Raw genomic sequence first — 19,985 nt, 5'->3', positions numbered from 1 at the left:
ATTGCTCTGCTCACTCCCTCACTCACCGTCTTGGTTTCCCCAGTCCCAGTCGGGTCCGCGTACCACTTTCACCCCCTGGAATATTCCTTTGAGGATGATCCGTGGGAGATTCTGCCTTGGGGCCAAGCACACTCTGTGAAAGGTAAAAAAATACAAACCACATTCTCCATAAAGCAGTATGGCAGGAAAACAGCATTATGACTCGTTATACAACATATAGTGTATGCAGAATGTTCTGTCCAAATGACATTGTCCAATTTTGGAACCGAAAACCACTGACCGACAGATGCTTGTTCCAAATGCATCGCTTATCGGCCACCAGAAAAACACAAGCTAAAACGTATAGCTATGTCGAATACGTAAGTCTGGACTACATTAAATTCCACTAAGTGCCACAGGCAAACAGGCCACATTTAACGCTCTCTGGCTTAAAGACACACTACAGTAGGTCACACGTACTAGCCAGAAAGTCAGAGATACAACAACGTTCAGGCTATGTTACTGAGAACACTTGAATCAGTAAGGGTGGTGGGGAGAAAGGGAGGTTTTATGTGGTGGGTGCTTGCCAAGGTCGAGATGGCGTACATGGGCTCGATTGCCCGTCTAAATTAAAGAAAGATCTTTGTTTTGACGGGTCGTTCAGCATCACTGAGGGCTGAGAGGCGTCTTAAACTGAAAACTCATGCTGCGAAACCATTAACCTCTCAACAGAGGACAATCTCATGTCAACAACACAACCAAGCGGAATATGGTTGGCAAATACCAGAACTTGTTTGACAGGATCAAGTAGGCAGTTACACAAAATTCTTAAGAAATCAGAAGGGGAGGGTGTGTGTGGGGGGGGGGGGGGGGTCTAAAAAGACATACCTTATGGTAAAGATTTGGTCAGATCTCAAAGGGGCAAAGGAACTGCCTATTCCCATACTTTCTCAGCAAGGTCAGCATCCAGGTTTCATTCTGCCATGCAGCTTGGCGAGAGACACGCAACTTGAATCCACTATAATCAAAGTAAAACAACCATCAACTGGGCATTCTTCCACTGGGATAAAGAGAGGCTTTGCTACTCCTACGCATTGCTCCCCATTCGGCTGCACACGGGCGTCAAAGTCCAACACAAACGCGTACATTTACGAAGCTAGTCATGGTTATCTTCCGAATGCGTCGGGTCAACTTGTGAGGCACTGGGGCCTTATAGAAAAAGAAGCCTGTGGCACCTTTGCTTCTTGGTGGCTTACTGCAGACTGACAGTAAATCCCGGTGTGGGCCTTATGGCCGGAGTTGGGACAGTGGGGAGGTGAGGTGGCGTGTGTCTAAAAGCAGAGCTTTGAGGCCTAATCCCAAGACAGCAGGGCAATCAGGAAGCAGGCCGTCAGAGAGCACAGCTAAAAGTGTGTGTGTTCCAAGAATACACCCGCATCACCAAGGAGACACAACATATGGCCCTTGACATGATAATCCATCCCTGTAAATAAAAATCATACACCTCCTGTTAATTTGGTGAAAGCCGATGTTCTATCAGTGAGTAAAATATATATATTTTCACCACGATTCAACTTCTAAGTGGTCAGTCTGTGAAATCAGGAAAACGTGTTGGAACTTATACCTACAGTGCCTTCGGAAACTATTCAGACCCTTTGACTATTTTAACATTGTTACGCGAATAAATTTGTTTCCTCCAAAGAGTTCAATCTTGGTTTCATTAGACCAGAGAATCTTGTTTCTCATGTTCTGAGAGTCTTTAGGTGCCTTCTGGCAAACTCCAAGTGGGCTGTCATGTGCCTTTTACAGAGGAGTGGCTTCTGTCTGGCCACTCTACCATAAAGGCCTGATTGGTGTGGTGTTGCAGAGATGGTTGTCCATTTGAAAGATTATCCCATCTCTACAGAGGAACTCTAAAAGACTGACCAAGGCCCTTCTTCCCCGATTGCTCAATTTGGCCGGGAAGCCATCTCTAGGAAGAGTCTTGGTGGTTACAAACTTCTTCCACTTAAGAATGATCGTGGCCACCGTGTTCTTGGGGACTTTCAATGCTGCAGAAATGTTTTGGTACCCTTCCCCTGATCTGTGCCGACACAGTCCTCTCTCGGAGCTCTACGGACAACTCTTTTGACCTCATGGCTTGATTTTTGCTCTGACATGCACTGTCATCTGTGGGACCTTATATAGACAAGTGTGTGCCTTTCCAAATCATGTCCAATCAATTGAATTTATCACAGTTGGACTCCAGTCAAGTTGTAGAAACATCAAGGATGATCAATGGAAACAGGATGCACCAGAGCTCAATTTTCGAGTCTCATAGCAAAGGGTCTGAATATTTCTGTAAATAAGGCATCTGTTTTTTATTTTAATATATTTGCAAAAATGTATAAAAACCTATTTTTGCTTTGCCATTGTGGAGTAGTGTGGATTGCTGAGGAATTGTTTTTATTTAATCCATTTTAGAATAAGGCTGTAATGTAACAAAATCTGGAAAAATTCAAGGGGTCTGAATACTTTCCGAAGGCACTGTATAAGGTCCTGAACAAGCATTTTGCTTCATCTGCTAACCATGTGTATGTGACCAATAAAATTTGATTTGAACAATGAAGATAGGGGATAACACATTAAAACAATTACCTGCACTCCAGATATATTGCCCTCAATCTAAACAGTGTACCAAATTATTCAACTCAGTTTTTCCTTCAAGTACAATCAAGTACAATGCGCCCTGTGTGTCTGTGGAAAAGGGATGTTGTTGCCATGGTAACATTTGCACTTTGCACACAGACTAATTGCAGGCAGGTTCAACATGGTGAGATTGTAGACTCCTAAATTAATAGTGCAGTTTGTTTAGGTTATTTTACAGCTAGCTAGCTACTTCACATGCTTACTTTGGTATTATTGTGTGTAGCTACTAGTCAGTCAGAGAGACCATTGCATTGTGGGTTTTGGAGTCGACTTGAGCTGCAGATTTACACAACAATTTTCACATTGCTATCAAGCTAGTTATAACGGGGTAAAATGCAACATTTGTTCCAAAAAATATTGCTTTCACGTAGTGTTATTTAAAACCCTCAGGAGACTGAAAAGATTTGGCATGGGTCCTCAGATCCTTAAAGGTTTAACAACTGCACCATCGAGAGCATCCTGACGGGTTGCATCGCTGCCTGGTATGGCAACTGCTCGGCCTCCGACCGCAAGGCACTACAGAGGGTAGTGCGTACGGCCCAGTACATCACCGGGGCCAAGCTTCTTGCCACCCAGGACCTCTATACAAGGCGGTGTCAGAGGAAGGCCCTGAAAATTGTCAAAGACTCCAGCCACCCTAGTCATAGACTGATCTCTCTGCTACCACACAGCAAGCGCTACCGGAGCGTCAAGTCTAGGTCCAAGAGGCTTCTAAACAGCTTCTATCCCCAAGCCATAAGACTCCTAAACAGCTAATCAAATGGCTACCCAGACTATTTGCATTGCCTGAATTAAACAATGCTGGTTTATACTGCAGGACTTCCTGAGTTGGTAGATTAGGATGGATGATGTTAATGGGCTGCTTTCACCAATATGGTTCAGCCAAATTATAAACACCACTTTATGGGATTTATAGGTCCAGATACCACTGGACAAAATATGTAGGGGGGGACAACATTATCCAAAACAGATTTAGTAGAGATTAAATGTCTAATCCTGCCTGACCAACTGTCTCTCTGCCCACATGATAAGCCAGAACAGGGTTAGGGACATGTTGACCATAATGTGAAATTTTGGAATGTGCTTAAATCGTGCCAACTGCTGACCATTACCCATGTCGAAATCACTCATGATTTGATTACATTGTCCGGAAGGGGAGAGAGACAAACTAATAGCAGCATTGTCTTCTCTCCACTAGCAGTTGAAACTCAAAGATTGAAAAACAACCTAGTTTATGAACAATCTAAATGGCAAAGAAAAACATCAACACCTGTTGATGACACACTCCGCCCCCAAACAGTGAGCTAGCCTACCGAAGGGAACTCGTACAATGTTCGCAATAGCACAAGCTAAAGGAAAGTGCTTATTTCCAGTGTGTGAGTAAGTGTGATCCCAAATTCTGATCAGTATAGCCCCTCATTGTGTTTCTTGTGTATCCCCACCAGTTGCTGTCGGAGGACACCGACTCTACGCCGAAAACTTCAGAACTCAATAACTCAGATACCTGTGTCAACACCTGCTACCAACTAGCTAGCTACAGTAGCTAGGCTGCAATGGAGCCCGCTTTGCCTGGAATTACTAACGAACGTTTCCAGGGCTGTAGAAACTGTTTATTATGCTCTTGTCCGGGACAATATTGACAATCCGGAGTTCCAATGCAGCAATTGTTTGCTAGAGGAAGATTCCAGGAATGAGGTGGCTATGCTTAGCAAACAAAGCTCAATTCTTCGTGAATTTGTGGGGAAAACGCAAATTGTAACTCTTAACTCATATGGCTGGATGCTGCTCGGGCCTGATGGATGTTTCCCAGCCTTGTCATCTATCCCTATCCGAATGGCCTGTGCTACCTTGAACTTGCCTGCCAAGGAAATCGTCTCCATCTGCTTCTTCTTCTCCATCCTGTAGTGAAGTAGATGGAGAACAGCAAGAAAAGTTTTCCAATCAGTGATGGTCCCATGTCACAAGTCGTGGAAATCAAAGGTACCGGCATGATGCCAAGCGGACGGAAGTAACTGCGAGAGGTTTGGAGCAGATTAACATAAGGAATAACTTTGCTGCATTGGTGACTGATCTACCTGCACCTTCATCGCTGGGATTGCTTGTGTCTGTGACGGTGGTGCTGACTCCAACTACGCTGACTGCAGCAGTGGCTTCGTTGTCGAGTTCGGCTTCTTTCAATCTCTCTGGATCTGACGGAGCATGGCCTGCTGTGGGAGGTCTGGAACTAACACCGTGAGCAGAGGGTATACGCTATCCTGCTTCTCGTGGGCCCGTGAAAGACTCAAAAGAATTGACAGGTGGGAATGGCCGGATTTTGCCATTCCCTTCTCCGGCAGTTGTATAGGGCAGTTCACTGGTGAGAAATGTCTCAGTCCCTGGAGCAAAACACTTGCTGCTGTCCTGTGCTCCTGGATATCAATCAGCTGCTCCCAAACATTTTAAACCAGCATCAGGAAATTGAGTCTATCATAATTAATGTGGGTTTTAATTACATTATGAAGGGCAGCTCAGAACAGCTGAAGATGGATTTTAAACAACTGATTTGGTCACAACTTGACACCAACAAACAACCCATACTTCAGCAGACCTTTAGCCCTCCATAACTGGCTATGAGGCTATTGGAGCTCTGTGGGTGTCAACTTTTAGTGACACCTGGAAACAAAGCTTACAGTGGGGCAAAAAACTATTTAAATCAGCCACCAATTGTGCAAGTTCTCCCACTTAAAAAGATGAGAGGCCTGTAATTTTCATCATAGGTACACTTCAACTATGACAGACAAAATGAGGGGGGAAAAAAAATCCACAAAATCACATTGTAGGATTTTTATGAATTTATTTGCAAATTATGGTGGAAAATAAGTATGTCTACCTCTGCTAAACTTCACAGTAAAGCAATAAAAACAATCAAGCATCCCATAAAAGTGCTAAATATAGCCCACGTTAACATATTTAGCTTAAGAAACAAGATTAATGAAATCCATAATTTGCTAGTAACAGATGACGTTCGTATTTCTCTAAAACTCACTTAGATAATACCTTTGATGATACAGTGGTAGCAATACATGGTTACATCTGTTGCTGCCAAGTCATGTTTTCCCTGGGGGTTAGCCTTGCAATGACCAAGTGGTGAGATACATAGCCCTCTATACTTAAATGTTTCAGATACACTCCGATAGGTGTCTGCATCACATACAGCATCTTCTATTGACATTATCTTCTATTGTTTGTCCTCACGTGTCTGTTTTTCAGCATAAAGTACTCTGTAGCCACTTAGTAGTGTGGACACCAGGTGAGACCACACACACAATAACAGTATCTCTTCTTCACTTCATCCCTCACCCCTTCTCTCTAGGTTATATCAGCTGTTTTTGTGAACCCCTCCCGCATCTGAACTGGCTGACACAGAGGGCACAGCAGGATCATAGGTGAGATGTCATTTGGTTGGGTCAACAGGAAGTATTATTAAAGATATGCTTTAAATTGAAATACAGACAAGATATGTAGTAGTCCCAGAGTTAATGACACAATGTTAGTTTTGCATTTCACCTCCTGATTTAACCTGTTTGGGATAAGGGGCAGTATTTTCACGTTCGGATGAAAAGTGTGCCCAGAGTAATCTGCCTGCTACTCAGGCACAGAAACTAATATATGCATAATATTAGTAGATTTGAAAACACTCTGAAGTTTCTAAAACTGTTTGATGTCTGTGAGTATAACAGAACTCATATTGCAGTCGAAAACCTTAGAAAAATCCAACCAGGAAGTGGGAAATCTGAGGTTGGTAGTTTTTCAAGTCATTGCCTTTCGAATATACAGTGTAAATGGGGTCATATTGCACTTCCTAAAGCTTCCACTAGATGTCAAGTCTTTTGAACCTTGTTTGAGGTTTCTACTATGAAGGGGGAGTGAATAAGAGCGGTTTGAACCAGGTGTCTGGGAGAATGCCTTGAGCTAAGTCACGCGCGTGACCGAGCGAGCTGCGTTCCTTTTCATTTCTAAAAGACAAATAAATTGTCTGGTTGGAATATTATTGAAGATTTATGATAAAAACATTCTAAAGATTGATTCTATACATCGTTTGACATGTTTCTACGAACTGTAATACAACTGTTTTGACTTTGTCTGGACTTGCCCTCGCCTTGTGAATTTCGATTGGTGAACTAAACGCGCTAACAAAAAGGAGCTATTTGAACATAAAGTTGAACTTTATCAAACAAAACAAACATTTATTGTGGAACTGGGATTCCTGGGAGTGCATTCTGATGAAGATCAAAGGTAAGTGAATATTTATAACGGCATTTCTGACTTTTACTGATCCACAACATGGCGGGTATCTGTGTGGCTTGTTTTTGTGGCTTAGCGCTGTACTCAGATTATTGCATGGAAAGTTTTTTTTAAATCTGACACAGCGGTTGCATTAAGGAGAAGTATATCTTTAATTATATGCACAACACTTGTATCTTTTATCAAAGTTTATGATTAGTATATCTTTAAATTGATGTGGCTCTCGGCAAATTCGCTGGATGTTTTCGAGACAAAAAATTACTGAACATAGCGCGCCAATGTAAACTGAGATTTTTGGATATAAATATGAACTTTATCGAACAAAACATACATGTATTGTGTAACATGAAGTCCTATGAGTGCCATCCGATGAAGATCAAAGGTTAGTGATTCATTTTCTCCATTTCTGCTTTTTGTGACTCCTCTCTTTGGCTGGAAAATGGCTGTATGTTTTTCTGTGACTAGGCGCTGATCTAACATAATCGTATGGTGTGCTTTCACTGTAAAGCCTGTTTGAAATCAGACACGATGGCTAGATTAACAAGAAGTTAAGCTTTAATTTGGTGTATTGCACCTGTGAATGTATGAAAGGTAAATATTTCTAAAAAATATCTTTGAATTTCGCGCTCTGACATTTCAGCGGATGTTGAAATTTTAAGGTGACTGACCATGTTAGAATACATTTTAAATAAGGCTTAATAATGCGCTCTCGTCTGCAGGTATGTTTTGATGTGAGAGAGGAAGTCAGTCCCATCATCGCCACCTCACCCACTCTTAAGATATCCTTCGGGCCAACTGGGGGCCCAAGGCTGGTTAGGAGACACCACAATTGTGATGAACTGAGAGAATATTAGGGTAGCACTGTAATTCATGAATCATATGCTGTCTGCCGTTGTTCTTACCTTTTTCCCTTTCAGTGTTCTACACCTCTCCCCCCACCTAATTTTATAATGCACACCATATGTGCATCGAAGTACACTTGTACACTTGTATTTATAATGTTACAATTATCATAATTATAATGCATTTATGTATTTATAACACCTGAATAATGAACTTCTTTCAATGAAGCGTTTCACATTCTCCACTGGTTGAAATTAAGTATCTAATTGAAATACTATCCTGTGTCCTCAGATTAATGCAGATGAAGGGAGTTAGATATGCATACTTTTTTCTGTATATATGAATTACAAATCAATCATGTTTCTAGTCTATTGCATAGCTACAATGTGTAATCATTGATGTCCCAGGAGCAGTAAACACTGTTTAAGTGTATAATTTAATACATACATGTGTAACAGTACAGCTTCCGTCCCTCCCCTCACCCCAACCTGGGCTTGAACCAGGGACCCTCTGCACACATCAACAACTGACACCCACAAAGCATCGTTACCCATCACTCCACAAAATCCACGGCCCTTGCAGAGCAAGGGGAACCACTACTTCAATGCCTCAGAGCAAGTGACGTTACCGATTGAAACGCTATTAGCGGCACCACCGCTAACTAGCTAGCCATTTCACATCAGTTACACTTGCAGACACAGCATCATTCAAATAATTGAGTTTGATATGACTGAAAATAATGTCTCAGAGATTCAAATATGAACCGCAACTTTATTTACCAAGGAAGAGTACATGATCAGTGAATATAGTCAATGTACAGGCTACAATGTGGGAATCTTATGCGTGGTAATAACTACAGTACATGTGTATATAAGACTTGCATTCTTGGCACAATAAAGTTACTATATTCTACTCTATCCATATGTAACAGTATAGCTTCCATTCCTCTCCTTGCCCCTACCTGGGATCGAACCAGGGACCCTCTGCACACATCAACAACTGACACCCACAAAGCATCATTACCCATCGCTCCTAAAAGCTGCGGCTTTTGCAGAGCAAGGTTAACAACTACTTCAAGGTCTCAGAGCGAGTGACGTCACCGATTGAAACGCTAATTGCTCGCACCCCACTAACTAGCTAGCCATTTTACACCGGTTACACATAGGCTTCATTAATGCCATTCAGTCTTGAAGTTGTTGTATCAACTATGATAGCTGAGGTCCATAGATTGGTATGAATATTAGTTCAGAACCTACCGTTTTAGGGTCCATACACAAACCGGCTACATCCTGTAGCTAGCTACACATCCATAGGCATACAGTTCAATTAGCAGTAAATGCTTTAGCTAGCTAGATTCTTTAGAATCACAAGATGACAGCCTGGTTTGCTGGTTCTCAGGAGTCCCTAAAACATTAAACATGAATTACAAATTAATTCTCCTAACACTAGCTAATGTTACCTAGTCAGATAACTTGCTATTTAGCAAGTTTCGTAAATTAACTTTGACAAAAAAATAGGCAAACATTTGTCTCTACATTAAGTAACATATTCCTCTCTTGTACATTTTTTGCTTGACTCGTTATGATGTTATAACAACTTACATCTGGTTCCACCGTAATGTTTTGTCAGTTATCTTTGTTGAAGAACGACACAAGGCAAGGGTGGCTCGCGTCAAAATTCCTAATTGGAACCACTCAATATGATGGGTCATATAAAAACCGTGGGACCCAAATGCATAATGAGTGCTCCAACTCCCCCTTGTGGTGGTCTGGAGCAATGACGCTGTGACGCTGGGTACCTCTAAGTTCTGCGGTGCAAGCTCGCAACTTTTAAAGGAGAAACCACTGTCTAGACCACCAAGTGGTAATGGTCAGTATCCGGATAACATGTATAAAATGCTTGATAATGTATTAACAGAGAGGAATATTTTCTGGGTCATTTAAATATTGACCGGCTTTCATCAGGCTGTCCACTCAAGAGAAAGCTTCCAACTATAACGACTACCTGCAACCTGGCTCAGGTTATCAGTCAACTTACTAGGGTAGTTACAAACAGCACCGGAATAAAAATCATCAACATGTATTGATCACATCTTTACTAATGCTGCAGAAATTGACTATTTGTTGGTATGTGGTGTGTAATGAAAAGCAACCAAATTCAGCACTTTATGAAATTGCTTATTCCAGTTACTAATAAGCATGCACCCATTGAGATTCAATGGCTGTAACAAAATTTAAATCCCCATGGATTGATGAGGAATTGACAAATTGTATGGTTGAGAGGGATGGAAAATAAGTCTGGCTGTAAGTGATTGGCAAAGAAATCATGTATAATTTTTTTTTTTTTTTTTTACAAATCATGAAATCATGACTAAACTGAATAAAAATAAGAAGAAACTACACTATCAAAGAATGATGGTAAAAAGGTTTAGAGCACCTTAAATGAAATTTGGGGCAAAAATCCACTGATATTGCCAACTACTTTAATAATTTTTTCATTGGCAAGATTAGAAAACTTATGGATGACATGTCAGCAACAAATGCTGACACTACACATCCAAGTATATTTGACCAAATGATGAAAGACAAGCATTGTAAATTTGAATTCCGTAAAGTGAGTGTGGAAGAGGTGAAAACTATTGTTGTCCATCAACAATGACAAGCAACCAGGGTCTGACAACTTGGATGGAAAATTACTGAGGATAATAGCGGACAATATTGCCACTCCTATTTGCACTATCTTAAATTTAAGCATACTAGAAAGTGTGTGCCCTCAGGCCTGGAGGGAAGCAAGTCATTCCGCTACCTAAGAACAGTAAAGCCCCTTTTATTGGCTCAGTTAGCCAACCAATCTGCCTGTTACCAACCCTTAAACTTTTTGAAAAAAATGGTGTTTGACCAGATACAATGCTATTTTACAATATTTATTTAAATTTTAACTTTATTTAACTAGGCAAGTCAGTTAAGAACAAATTCTTATTTTCAATGACATCCTAGGAACAGTGGATTCATCTGTTGTGAATGTAAAGTTTTTAATTGTATTACGGTCTTAATTTTGATGGACCCCAGGAAGCGTAAGCAGCTAATGGGGATCCATAATAAATACAAATACAGTGATAGTGGCAAGAGACTGAGAAAGAGAGGGAAGACGTGGCTGAAACTTGACCAGTAGGAGGTGAAGAGGTCAGATGGTGCTGAATCGCCAGATATGCAGGATAAGGATTAAACTGAGTCTACTTGACAGGGCCTCTGCATTTGTGAGTGTAAGTGTGTGGGAGTATGCGTGTTTGCAGGAGCCGATTAGCCAACCAGGAAGTTGTTGTTGCGTTTCCACCCCCCTTCAGTAAACATATGGACACACATATGTTGTGCAGCGCATCATCAACACGCCATAACCTACACATATATTCCATGATGATATACGCCACTTACCATGACCATAGTCGACATAACAAATCATGTCATTGTAATTATTTGACTTAGCTACTATAGTCTCACAGTGGTGTCATAATACCCATAAACCTAGCAGTCAAACAGGTAAATTGATCCCATTGTTTTTCCCACTATTCATTTTTCCCACAGGGGTTTAAAAACACTTAAAATAAATGCTGTGTTTCGTGTAGGCTTACCCTGGTGTGACGTTTTCATAACCATGTAAATCTCTCTCGGACAAGGTGACTTATATCAATATAGTCGGCTCAGGTAGCTTAGCGATTAAGAGCGTTGGGCCAGTATCCGAAAAGTTGCTGGTTTGAATCCCCAGGGCGACTAGTTGGGGGGAGGCACTTAACCCTAACTGCTCCTGTAAGTAGCTCTGCTAAATGACTCATTTTCAAAAATGCTAATTAGAATCAATGTAGACATCATGAAAGCTCCTGCACGTCATCTCTAGATGACACCTTTGCTAACAGAAAACAAACCAATTCAGAAATTACTAAAATTAGCTAACAGAGAGTTCATCCAGAGATTTTTTTTTACCTTTTTCTTGATTTGCCAGTCTCATCCAGATCATCATGGCATTTGTAGTTCTTTATGATAGCCACATTAGCAGATTTTTTTTTTTTTTTTTTTGGGGGGGGGGGGGGGGTGTGGGTGGTTTACACGGTTATCAAAATGTCACGCCAGGGTAAGCCTACACAAAACACAGCCCTTATGTTAAGTGTTTCTAAAATCCCCTATGGGAAAAATGTATGGTTGAAAAACTATTGGTACCATTTCCTTGTTTGACTGCTACGTTTTATGGGTGTTATGACTCCTACTGTGGTACACTTTTTTACATAAACCATGTGACACAGCCTCCACACACACAATTTGAGAATATCCAGAGAACCATAAAGTGAGCACACACACACACGTAAATGAACATCCTGTAATGGAAACACATGGATAATCACAGCACAGCCCCTGACACCTCACTTCCCTAAATCTGTACTCACACTACTAATTACCTTACAACAAATTTCTATGGGGAGGAAGGTGAGAATGCTAACATGTTAATCCCATTAAGTGGGCTAATTAAAATAGAGCAAAACTCGGGCACTGCAGGTCCTGTCATACTCAATAAAGAAAAAATAACCCTATGCCAGTGTGTGTGTCTGTGTCTAGCTCTCTGCTTTAAAGCCCTCTGCCACCTGCTCGGCTATCCTCTCCCCCTCTGACATGAAATGAATCCCATTAGCCGTGCTGCTGAGCCAAGGTCCACTCCCTCCATCACAAATGACTATCAGAATAAAGCAGGGCCGTTCTCATCACGGAAGCCAGCCAACGTCTCCGCTCCCCCCCAATATGGGTTTGGGACAGACTGAATGCCTACTTGTTCTTAAGATGAGCCGGATCTTATGAGACGTGCAGCATACAGTAGAGCTTTGGATGAAATTTGGGTCACTGAGGAGTTGAGATATAAAGGGTCTCTCTTGTGTTTTGCATCATGAACAACAAGCATGAAGAAGAACGGGGGTAGTGTGCATGACTTTCATATGATGTTTTTCCCCTTTGCTTCAGTGCTGGGTCTTGGAGCAGCAACACTCCATGCTTTGTTGAATTTATCTTCACTGTAGGGCTGGACGATATACAGTTCCTTCCAAAAGTATTCATCCCCTTTGGTGTTTATCCTATTTTGTTGCATTACAACATGTAATTTTAATAGATTTTTATTTGGATTTCATGTAATGGGCATACACAAAATAGTCCAAATTGGTGAAGTGAAAAAATTATAAAAAATAAAAAAACAACAGAAAAGTGGTACGTGCATATGTATTCACCCCTTTGCTATGAAGCCCCTAAATACAATCTGGTGCAACCAATTACCTTCAGAAGTCACATAATTAGTTAAAGTCCACCTGTGTGCAATCTAAGTGTCACATGATCTCAGTATACATACATAACATACACACTCCGGTTTTGAAAGGCCCCAGAGTCTGCAACACGACCAAGCAAGGGGCACCACCAAGCAAGCGTCACCATGAAGACCAAGGAGCTCGCCAAACAGGTCAGGGACAAAGTTGTGGAGAAGTACAGATCAGGGTTGGGTTATAAAAAAATATCAGAAACTTTGAACATCCCACAGAGCACCATTAAATCCATTATTTAAAAAAATGGAAAGAATATGGCACCACAACAAACCTGCCAAGAGAGGGCCGCCTACCAAAACTCACAGACCAGGCAAGGAGGGAATTAAATCAGAGAGGCAACAAAGAGACCAAAGATAATCCTGAAGGAGCTGCAAAGCTCCACAGCAGAGATTGGAGTATCTGTCCACAGGACCACTTTAAGCCGTACACTCCACAGAGCTGGGCTTTACAAAAGAGTGGCCAGAAAAAAGCCATTGCTTATAGAAAAAATAGCCAAAGGCATGTGGGAGACTCCCCAAGAAGGTAATCTGGTCAGATGAGACTAAAATTTAGCTTTTTGTCCATCAAGGAAAATGCTATGTCTGGCGCAAACCCAACACCTCATCACCCCTAGAACCCCATCAGTGCCACCACAATGAAGCATGGTGGTGGCAGCATCATGCTGTGGGGATGTTTTTTCATTGGCAGGGACTGGGAAACTGGTCAGAATTGAAGGAATGATGGATGGTGCTAAATACAGGGAAATTCTTAAGGGAAACCTGTATCAGTCTTCCAGAGATTTGAGACTGGGACAGAGGTTCAGCTTCCAGCAGGACAATGACCCTAAGCATACTGCTAAAGCAACACTAGAGTGGTTTAAGGGGAAACATTTAAATGTCTTGGAATGGCCTAGTCAAAGCCTAGACCTCAATCCAATTGAGAATCTGTGGTATGACTTAAAGATTGCTGTACACTAGCGCGAAACCCATCCAACAGGAAGGAGCTGGAGCAGTTTTGCCTTGAAGAATGGGGAAAAATCCCAGTGGCTAAAAGGTGGCACTACAAAGTATTGACTTTTGGGGGGGGGGGGGTGAATAGTCATGCACGCTCAAATTTACAATTGTTTTGTGTTATTTCTTGTTTATTTCACAATAGAAAATATTTAGCATCTTCAGAAATCAAATGATACAAACCAACAAAAAAAAATACTTGAATTCCAGGTTGTAAGGCAACAAAATAGGAAAAATGCCAAGGGGGTGAATACTTTCGCAAGCCACTATAGCCCAAAAATCAAGATTTCACAGTATACCTCTACACTTTTTAAATGTATTTTTCTAATTAAGCTTTGTTTTACAATTAAAGATCAAATGCACTGCATTTCAGACAGTCAGCAATAATAAAATGAATTCAGGGCTTGTGAAATTATACCTTGGCTAAATATAAGCCTCCCACCACTATAAGACTCACTAATAATTTCTTAATTTTATGAAAATAGTTTAACGTGCTTTTTCAGAAAAATTACTGATCTGTCTTTCAAGTCTATGAAAACTCCCTTTTTGTTACACATCTAATGACTTACGGAAAAAAAACAAGTCGCCTAAATCCAAACAGGGGATTCATTTTCAGGATGGAAAAACGCTTTTAGGTATAAACTTAAATGACTAAAACAAGATATAAAGTATGTAGAAAAGATAATGGACGTATATATTTTTTGATAATATAATCTTTGAGAACTAACAATCACCAAAATAAAAGCTAGACAGTAAGGGAGAATTGAAAAGTCCAAAAACAATTAATTTAGCTGCATTCCTTTTGTTATTATGTTTGAGAAAAATACACAGCATTGTCCATGGAAAAATGCATGGATTTGCAGGAAACTAGCTTTAAAACTACAATATTCTCTCCCAGCTCCATGGCAGAATACGTAGAATTGCAGGAAATTAGCCTTAAAACCACCATATTCTCTCTCTGCTGTATGGCAAAATGCATAGAATAGCAGGAAATTAGCTTTAAAACTGAAAATATTTCTCTCATCAATGTGCAGCGGTACAAGGAATTTGAGGTAGATAATGTATGTACATGAAGGCAGGGTATAGTGACTACTCATCAGGATAGATCAAATAAAACTTTATTTGTCACTTGCGCCGAATACAACAAGTATTCAAGAAGAGCGCAGTTCAAGAAGAGTTAAGAAAATATTTATCAAATAAACTAAAGTAACACAATAACGAGGCTATATACAGGGGGTACCGGTACCAAGTAAGTGTGCGGGGGTACAGGTTAGTTGAGGTAATTTGTACATATAGATAGGTGTGAAGTGACTATGCATAGATATCAGCAAGTAGCATACAAAACAAATGGGAGAAGAAAATGTAAATAGTCCGGTAGCCATTTGATTAATTGTTCAGCAGTCTTATGGCTTGGGGGTAGAAACTGTTAAGGACCCTTTTGCTTTTAGACTTGGCGCTCCGGTACCGCTTGCCGTGCAGTAGCAGAGAAAACAGTCTGACTCGGGTGACTTGAGTCTCTGACAATATTATGGGCTTTCCTCTGACACCACCTTTTATATAGATCCTGGATGGCAGAAAGCTTGGCCCCAGTGATGTACTGGGCTGTACGCTCTACCCTCTACCCGCGCCTTACGGTCAGATGCTGAGCAGTTGCCAAACCAGGCGGAGATGCAACCGGTCAGGATGCTCTCGCTGGTGCAGCAATATAACTTTGAGGCTCTGGGGACCCCTGCCAAATCTTTTCAGTCTCCTGAAGGGGGAAAGGTTTTGTCGTGTCCTACTCACAACAATAATAAGTGTAAAAAGAAGAACAGAGTGTATAAGAGTGTGAGTGTGCATCTGTGTAATGTGGATGTACATTCGGAAAGTATTCAGACCCCTACCCGTTTTCCACATTTTGTTACATTACAGCCTTATTCTTAAATGAATCAAATATTTTTCACCCTCAATCTACACACAATACCCCACAATGACAAAGCGAAAAAAGGTTTGTAGAAAAAAAAAATATATATATATATATATATTTAGACCCCTTGCTATGAGACTCGAAATTGAGCTCAGGTGCATCCTGTTTCCATTGGTAATCCTTGAGATATTTGTACAACTTAGAGTCCCCCTGTGGTAAATTCAATTGATTGGACATGATTTAAAAAAAGGTCCCACAGTTGACAGAGCATATCAGAACAAAAACCAAACCCTGAGGTCGAAGGAATTATCACTAGAGTTCCGAGACATGATTGTGTCAAGGCACAGATCTGGGGAAGGGTACCAAAACACTTCTGCAGCATTGAAGGTCCCCAAGAACAGTGGCTTCCATCATTCTTAAATGGAAGAAGTTTGGAACCACCAAAACTCTTCCTAGAGCTGGCCACCCGGCCAAACTGAGCAATCGGGAAAGAAGGGCCTTGGTCAGGGAGGTGACCAAGAACCCCGATGGTCACTCTGACAGAGCTCTAGAGTTCCTCTGTGGAGATGGGAGAAGGATACCATCTCTGCAGCACTCCACCAAATCAGGCTTTTATGGTAGAGTGGCTAGACGGAAGCCACTTCTCAGTAAAAGGCACGACAGCCCGCTTGAAGTTTGCCAAAAGGCAACTAAAGGACTATCAGACCATGAGAAACAAGATTCTCAGGTCTGATGAGACCAAGATTGAACTCTTTGGCCTGAATACCAAGCGTCACGTCTGGAGGAAACCTGGTACCATCCCTATAGTGAAGCATGGTGGTGGCAGCATCATGCTGTGGGGATGTTTTTCAGCGGCAGGGACTGGGAGACTAGTCAGGATCGAGGGAAAGATGAACAGAGAAAAGTACAGAGAGAACCTTGATGAAAACCTGCTCCAGAGCGCTCAGGACCTCAAACTGGAGAGGCGGTTCACCTTCCAACAGGACAACGACAGTAAGCACACAGCCAAGACAACGCAGGAGTGGCTTTTGGACAAGTCTCTGAATGTCCTTGAGTGGCCCAGCCAGAGCCCGGACTTGAACCCGAGGTAACATCTCTGGACAGACCTGAAAATAGCTGTGCAGCGACGCTCTCCATCCAACCTGACAGAGCTTGAGAAGATCTGCAGAGAAGAAATCATAGAAACTCCCCAAATACAGGTGTGCCAAGCTTGTAGCATCATACCCAAGAAGACTTGAGGCTGTCATCGCTGCCAAAGGTGCTTCAAGAAAGTAGAGAGAAAAGGGTCTGAATACTTGTGTAAATTATTTAATTTAAAAAATATATATAATTATACATTTGCAAAAATGTCAAAAAACCTGTTTCTATTTGTCATTATAGGGTATTGTGTGTAGATTGATGAGGTGGGAAAACAATTAAATATATTTTAGAATAAGGCTGTAACATATCAAAATGTGGAAAAAGTAAAGGGGTCTGAATACTTTCCGAATGCACTGTATGTGTGTGGGTTTATAGTTCGGGTATCAATAATTTACTATTTAGCAGTCTGGCTATTTAGCAGTCTTATTATGGCTTGGGGATAGAAGTTGTCTCGGAGCCTGTTGGTCAGATGGTAGCAGAGTGAATAGTCTATGGCTTGGGTGGCTGGAGTCTTTGGAAATTTTTCAGGCCTTCTTCTGACACCGCCCGATAGAGTTCCTGGATGGCAGGGACCTCTGCCCAAGTGATGTACTGGACTGTTCGCACCACCATCCATAGCGCTTTTCAGTAAAGAGGGGTGCATTTACCATACCAAACAGGCGGTGATGCAGCCAGTCAAGATGATATCGATGGTGCAGATGAATAACTTGAGGATCCGAGGGCCCATGCCAAATCTTTTCAGCTTACTGAGGGGAAAGAGGCACTGCCTTGCCCTCTTCACAACTGTGCAGGTGTGTGTGGACCATGGTAAGTCGTTAGTGATGTGGACGCCAAGGAACTTGAAGCACTTCATAATTACAGATGTGATTGCTAGAGGGTGTTAGTCATTTAGGCTGATTAACTTGGAGCTCTTGGGAACAGGAACAATGGTTGTCAGCTTGAAACATAAAATGGGATTACAGACTGGGACAAGGATAGATTGAAAATGTTGTTGTAGACACTTGCAAGCTGGTCTGCGCATGCTTTGAGAACGCACCCCGGTATTGCGTCTGGCCTGGTGGCCTTGTGATTGTTAACCTGTTTTAAATGTCTTTCACGTCGGCCACGGAGAACAAGCTCACATAGCCATCATGAAAAACCTGTTTACACACAAGCCAATTTATATTCCTTCTAAGCAGGCATAAAAGGCATTTAGCTCATTTGGGAGTTCTGCATCACTGGGCAACTTCTGCCCTTTGTAATCCGTTATCGTCTGCAAGCCCTGCCACATACGACGAGTGTCGGAGCCGGTGTAATAGGATTCTACCTGTCCATTTGCATGTTTGATGTCTCGGAGGTCATAGTGGGCATCTTATATGCTCGTACTCCTCAATGCAATCGAATGAATCCAGGAACATATCCTAGTCTGTACTAGCAAAACATTCTTGTAGCCTCGTGCCTGCTTCATCCGACCACTTCCGTATTGAGTACACTGGTACTTCCTGTTTGAGCTTTTGTTTGAAAACAGGAGAATAGGTTCATGGTTAGATTTGCAGAAGGGAGAACGAGGGAGGGCCTTATATGCGTAAACACAAGCCCATGTCTCAAGCACAAGCCCACGTGCTAGTGAGTAGCCAGCTAATATTTATATATTTCAAGTTTAGCAAACACATCTATTTGCTAGCTAACAAGGTAGAAGAGTTAAACTGTTATGAACAAACCCTTCTGTCCATCTACAACTGTCTGAATAGCATGCTAGTCTGTCCACTTTGTTCAGATGTTGAAATCAAGTGGCATACCTTATGTATCAGAATGAGAATTTGTTGTACATTTATAAAAAAAAAAAGACTAGAAAGCTAGTAAATCTAATTTTATTGTGGGTGTAGAGAAATGCTTGTGTTCCTAGCTCCAACAGTGCATTAGCATCTAATAATTCACAACAATACACACACAAATCTAAAAGTAAAATAATGTAATTAAGAAATATATAAATATTAGGAAAGCAATGTCGGAGTGGCATTGACTAAAATAGAGTAGAATACAGTATATACAGTGATGAAGTCAAAAGTTTACATACACACAGGTTGGAGTCATTAAAACTCATTTTTCAACCACTCCACAAATGTCTTGTTAACAAACTATAGTTTTGGCAAGTCGGTGAGGACATCTACTTTGTGCATGACACAAGTCATTTTTCCAACAATTGTTTAAAGACAGATTATTTCACTGTATCACAATTCCATGGGGTCAGAAGAACAAAGTTGACTGTGCCTTTAAACAGCTTGGAAAATTCCAGAAAACTATGTCATGGCTTTAGAAGCTTCTGATAGGCTGATTGCCATCATTTGAGTCAATTGGAGGTGTACCTGTGGATAAATTTCAAGGCCTACCTTCAAACTCAGTGCCTCTTTGCTTGACATCATGGAAAAATCTAAAGAAATCAGCCAAGACTTCAGAAAAATAATTGTGGACCTCCACAAGTCTGGTTCATCCTTGGGAGCAATTTCCAAATATCTGAAGGGACCACGTTCATCTGTACAAACAATAGTAAAAACGTTCTTTCCGGCTGCATGTAATAACACCAAAAAATGTCTGGGTTAATAATGTAATAAATAACACATACAAAAACTTTAAAAAGTTACTTAGGAGCTAGAAGCAGAGCTACCATGGCTATCGGCACCCTTTAATAATCTTTGGCTAAAATGCTGTTTGCGGTAGCCACCGTTTGCATTGACAGATTCATTTGGAATGCTTTTCCAACAGTCTTGAAGGAGTTCCCACATACGCTGAGCACTTTTTGGCTGCTTTTCCTTCACTCTGCAGTCTA

General features: G+C 41.3%; 1 protein-coding gene across 6 annotated transcripts in view; it reads right to left on the bottom strand.

Moving 5' to 3' along the window:
• LOC110532379 (E3 ubiquitin-protein ligase MIB2) overlaps window positions 1–19,985 on the bottom strand; it is an 88,366-nt gene that overhangs the window by 42,074 nt on the left and 26,307 nt on the right. For all 6 annotated transcript variants that reach the window (XM_021616232.3, XM_090184704.1, XM_090184702.1 and 3 more), the window contains exon 4: window positions 27–133. In XM_021616232.3, the coding sequence (XP_021471907.1) occupies window positions 27–133 (107 nt within the window). The remainder of the gene's footprint in view (window positions 1–26; window positions 134–19,985) is intronic.

Source organism: Oncorhynchus mykiss, chromosome 9 (genome assembly GCF_057628025.1).
Source record: "Oncorhynchus mykiss isolate SJ-2025 chromosome 9, ASM5762802v1, whole genome shotgun sequence".
Lineage (NCBI taxonomy): Eukaryota > Metazoa > Chordata > Actinopteri > Salmoniformes > Salmonidae > Oncorhynchus > Oncorhynchus mykiss.
Note: the sequence above shows the minus strand (reverse complement) of the source record. Positions and strands in the feature narration are given on the sequence as shown.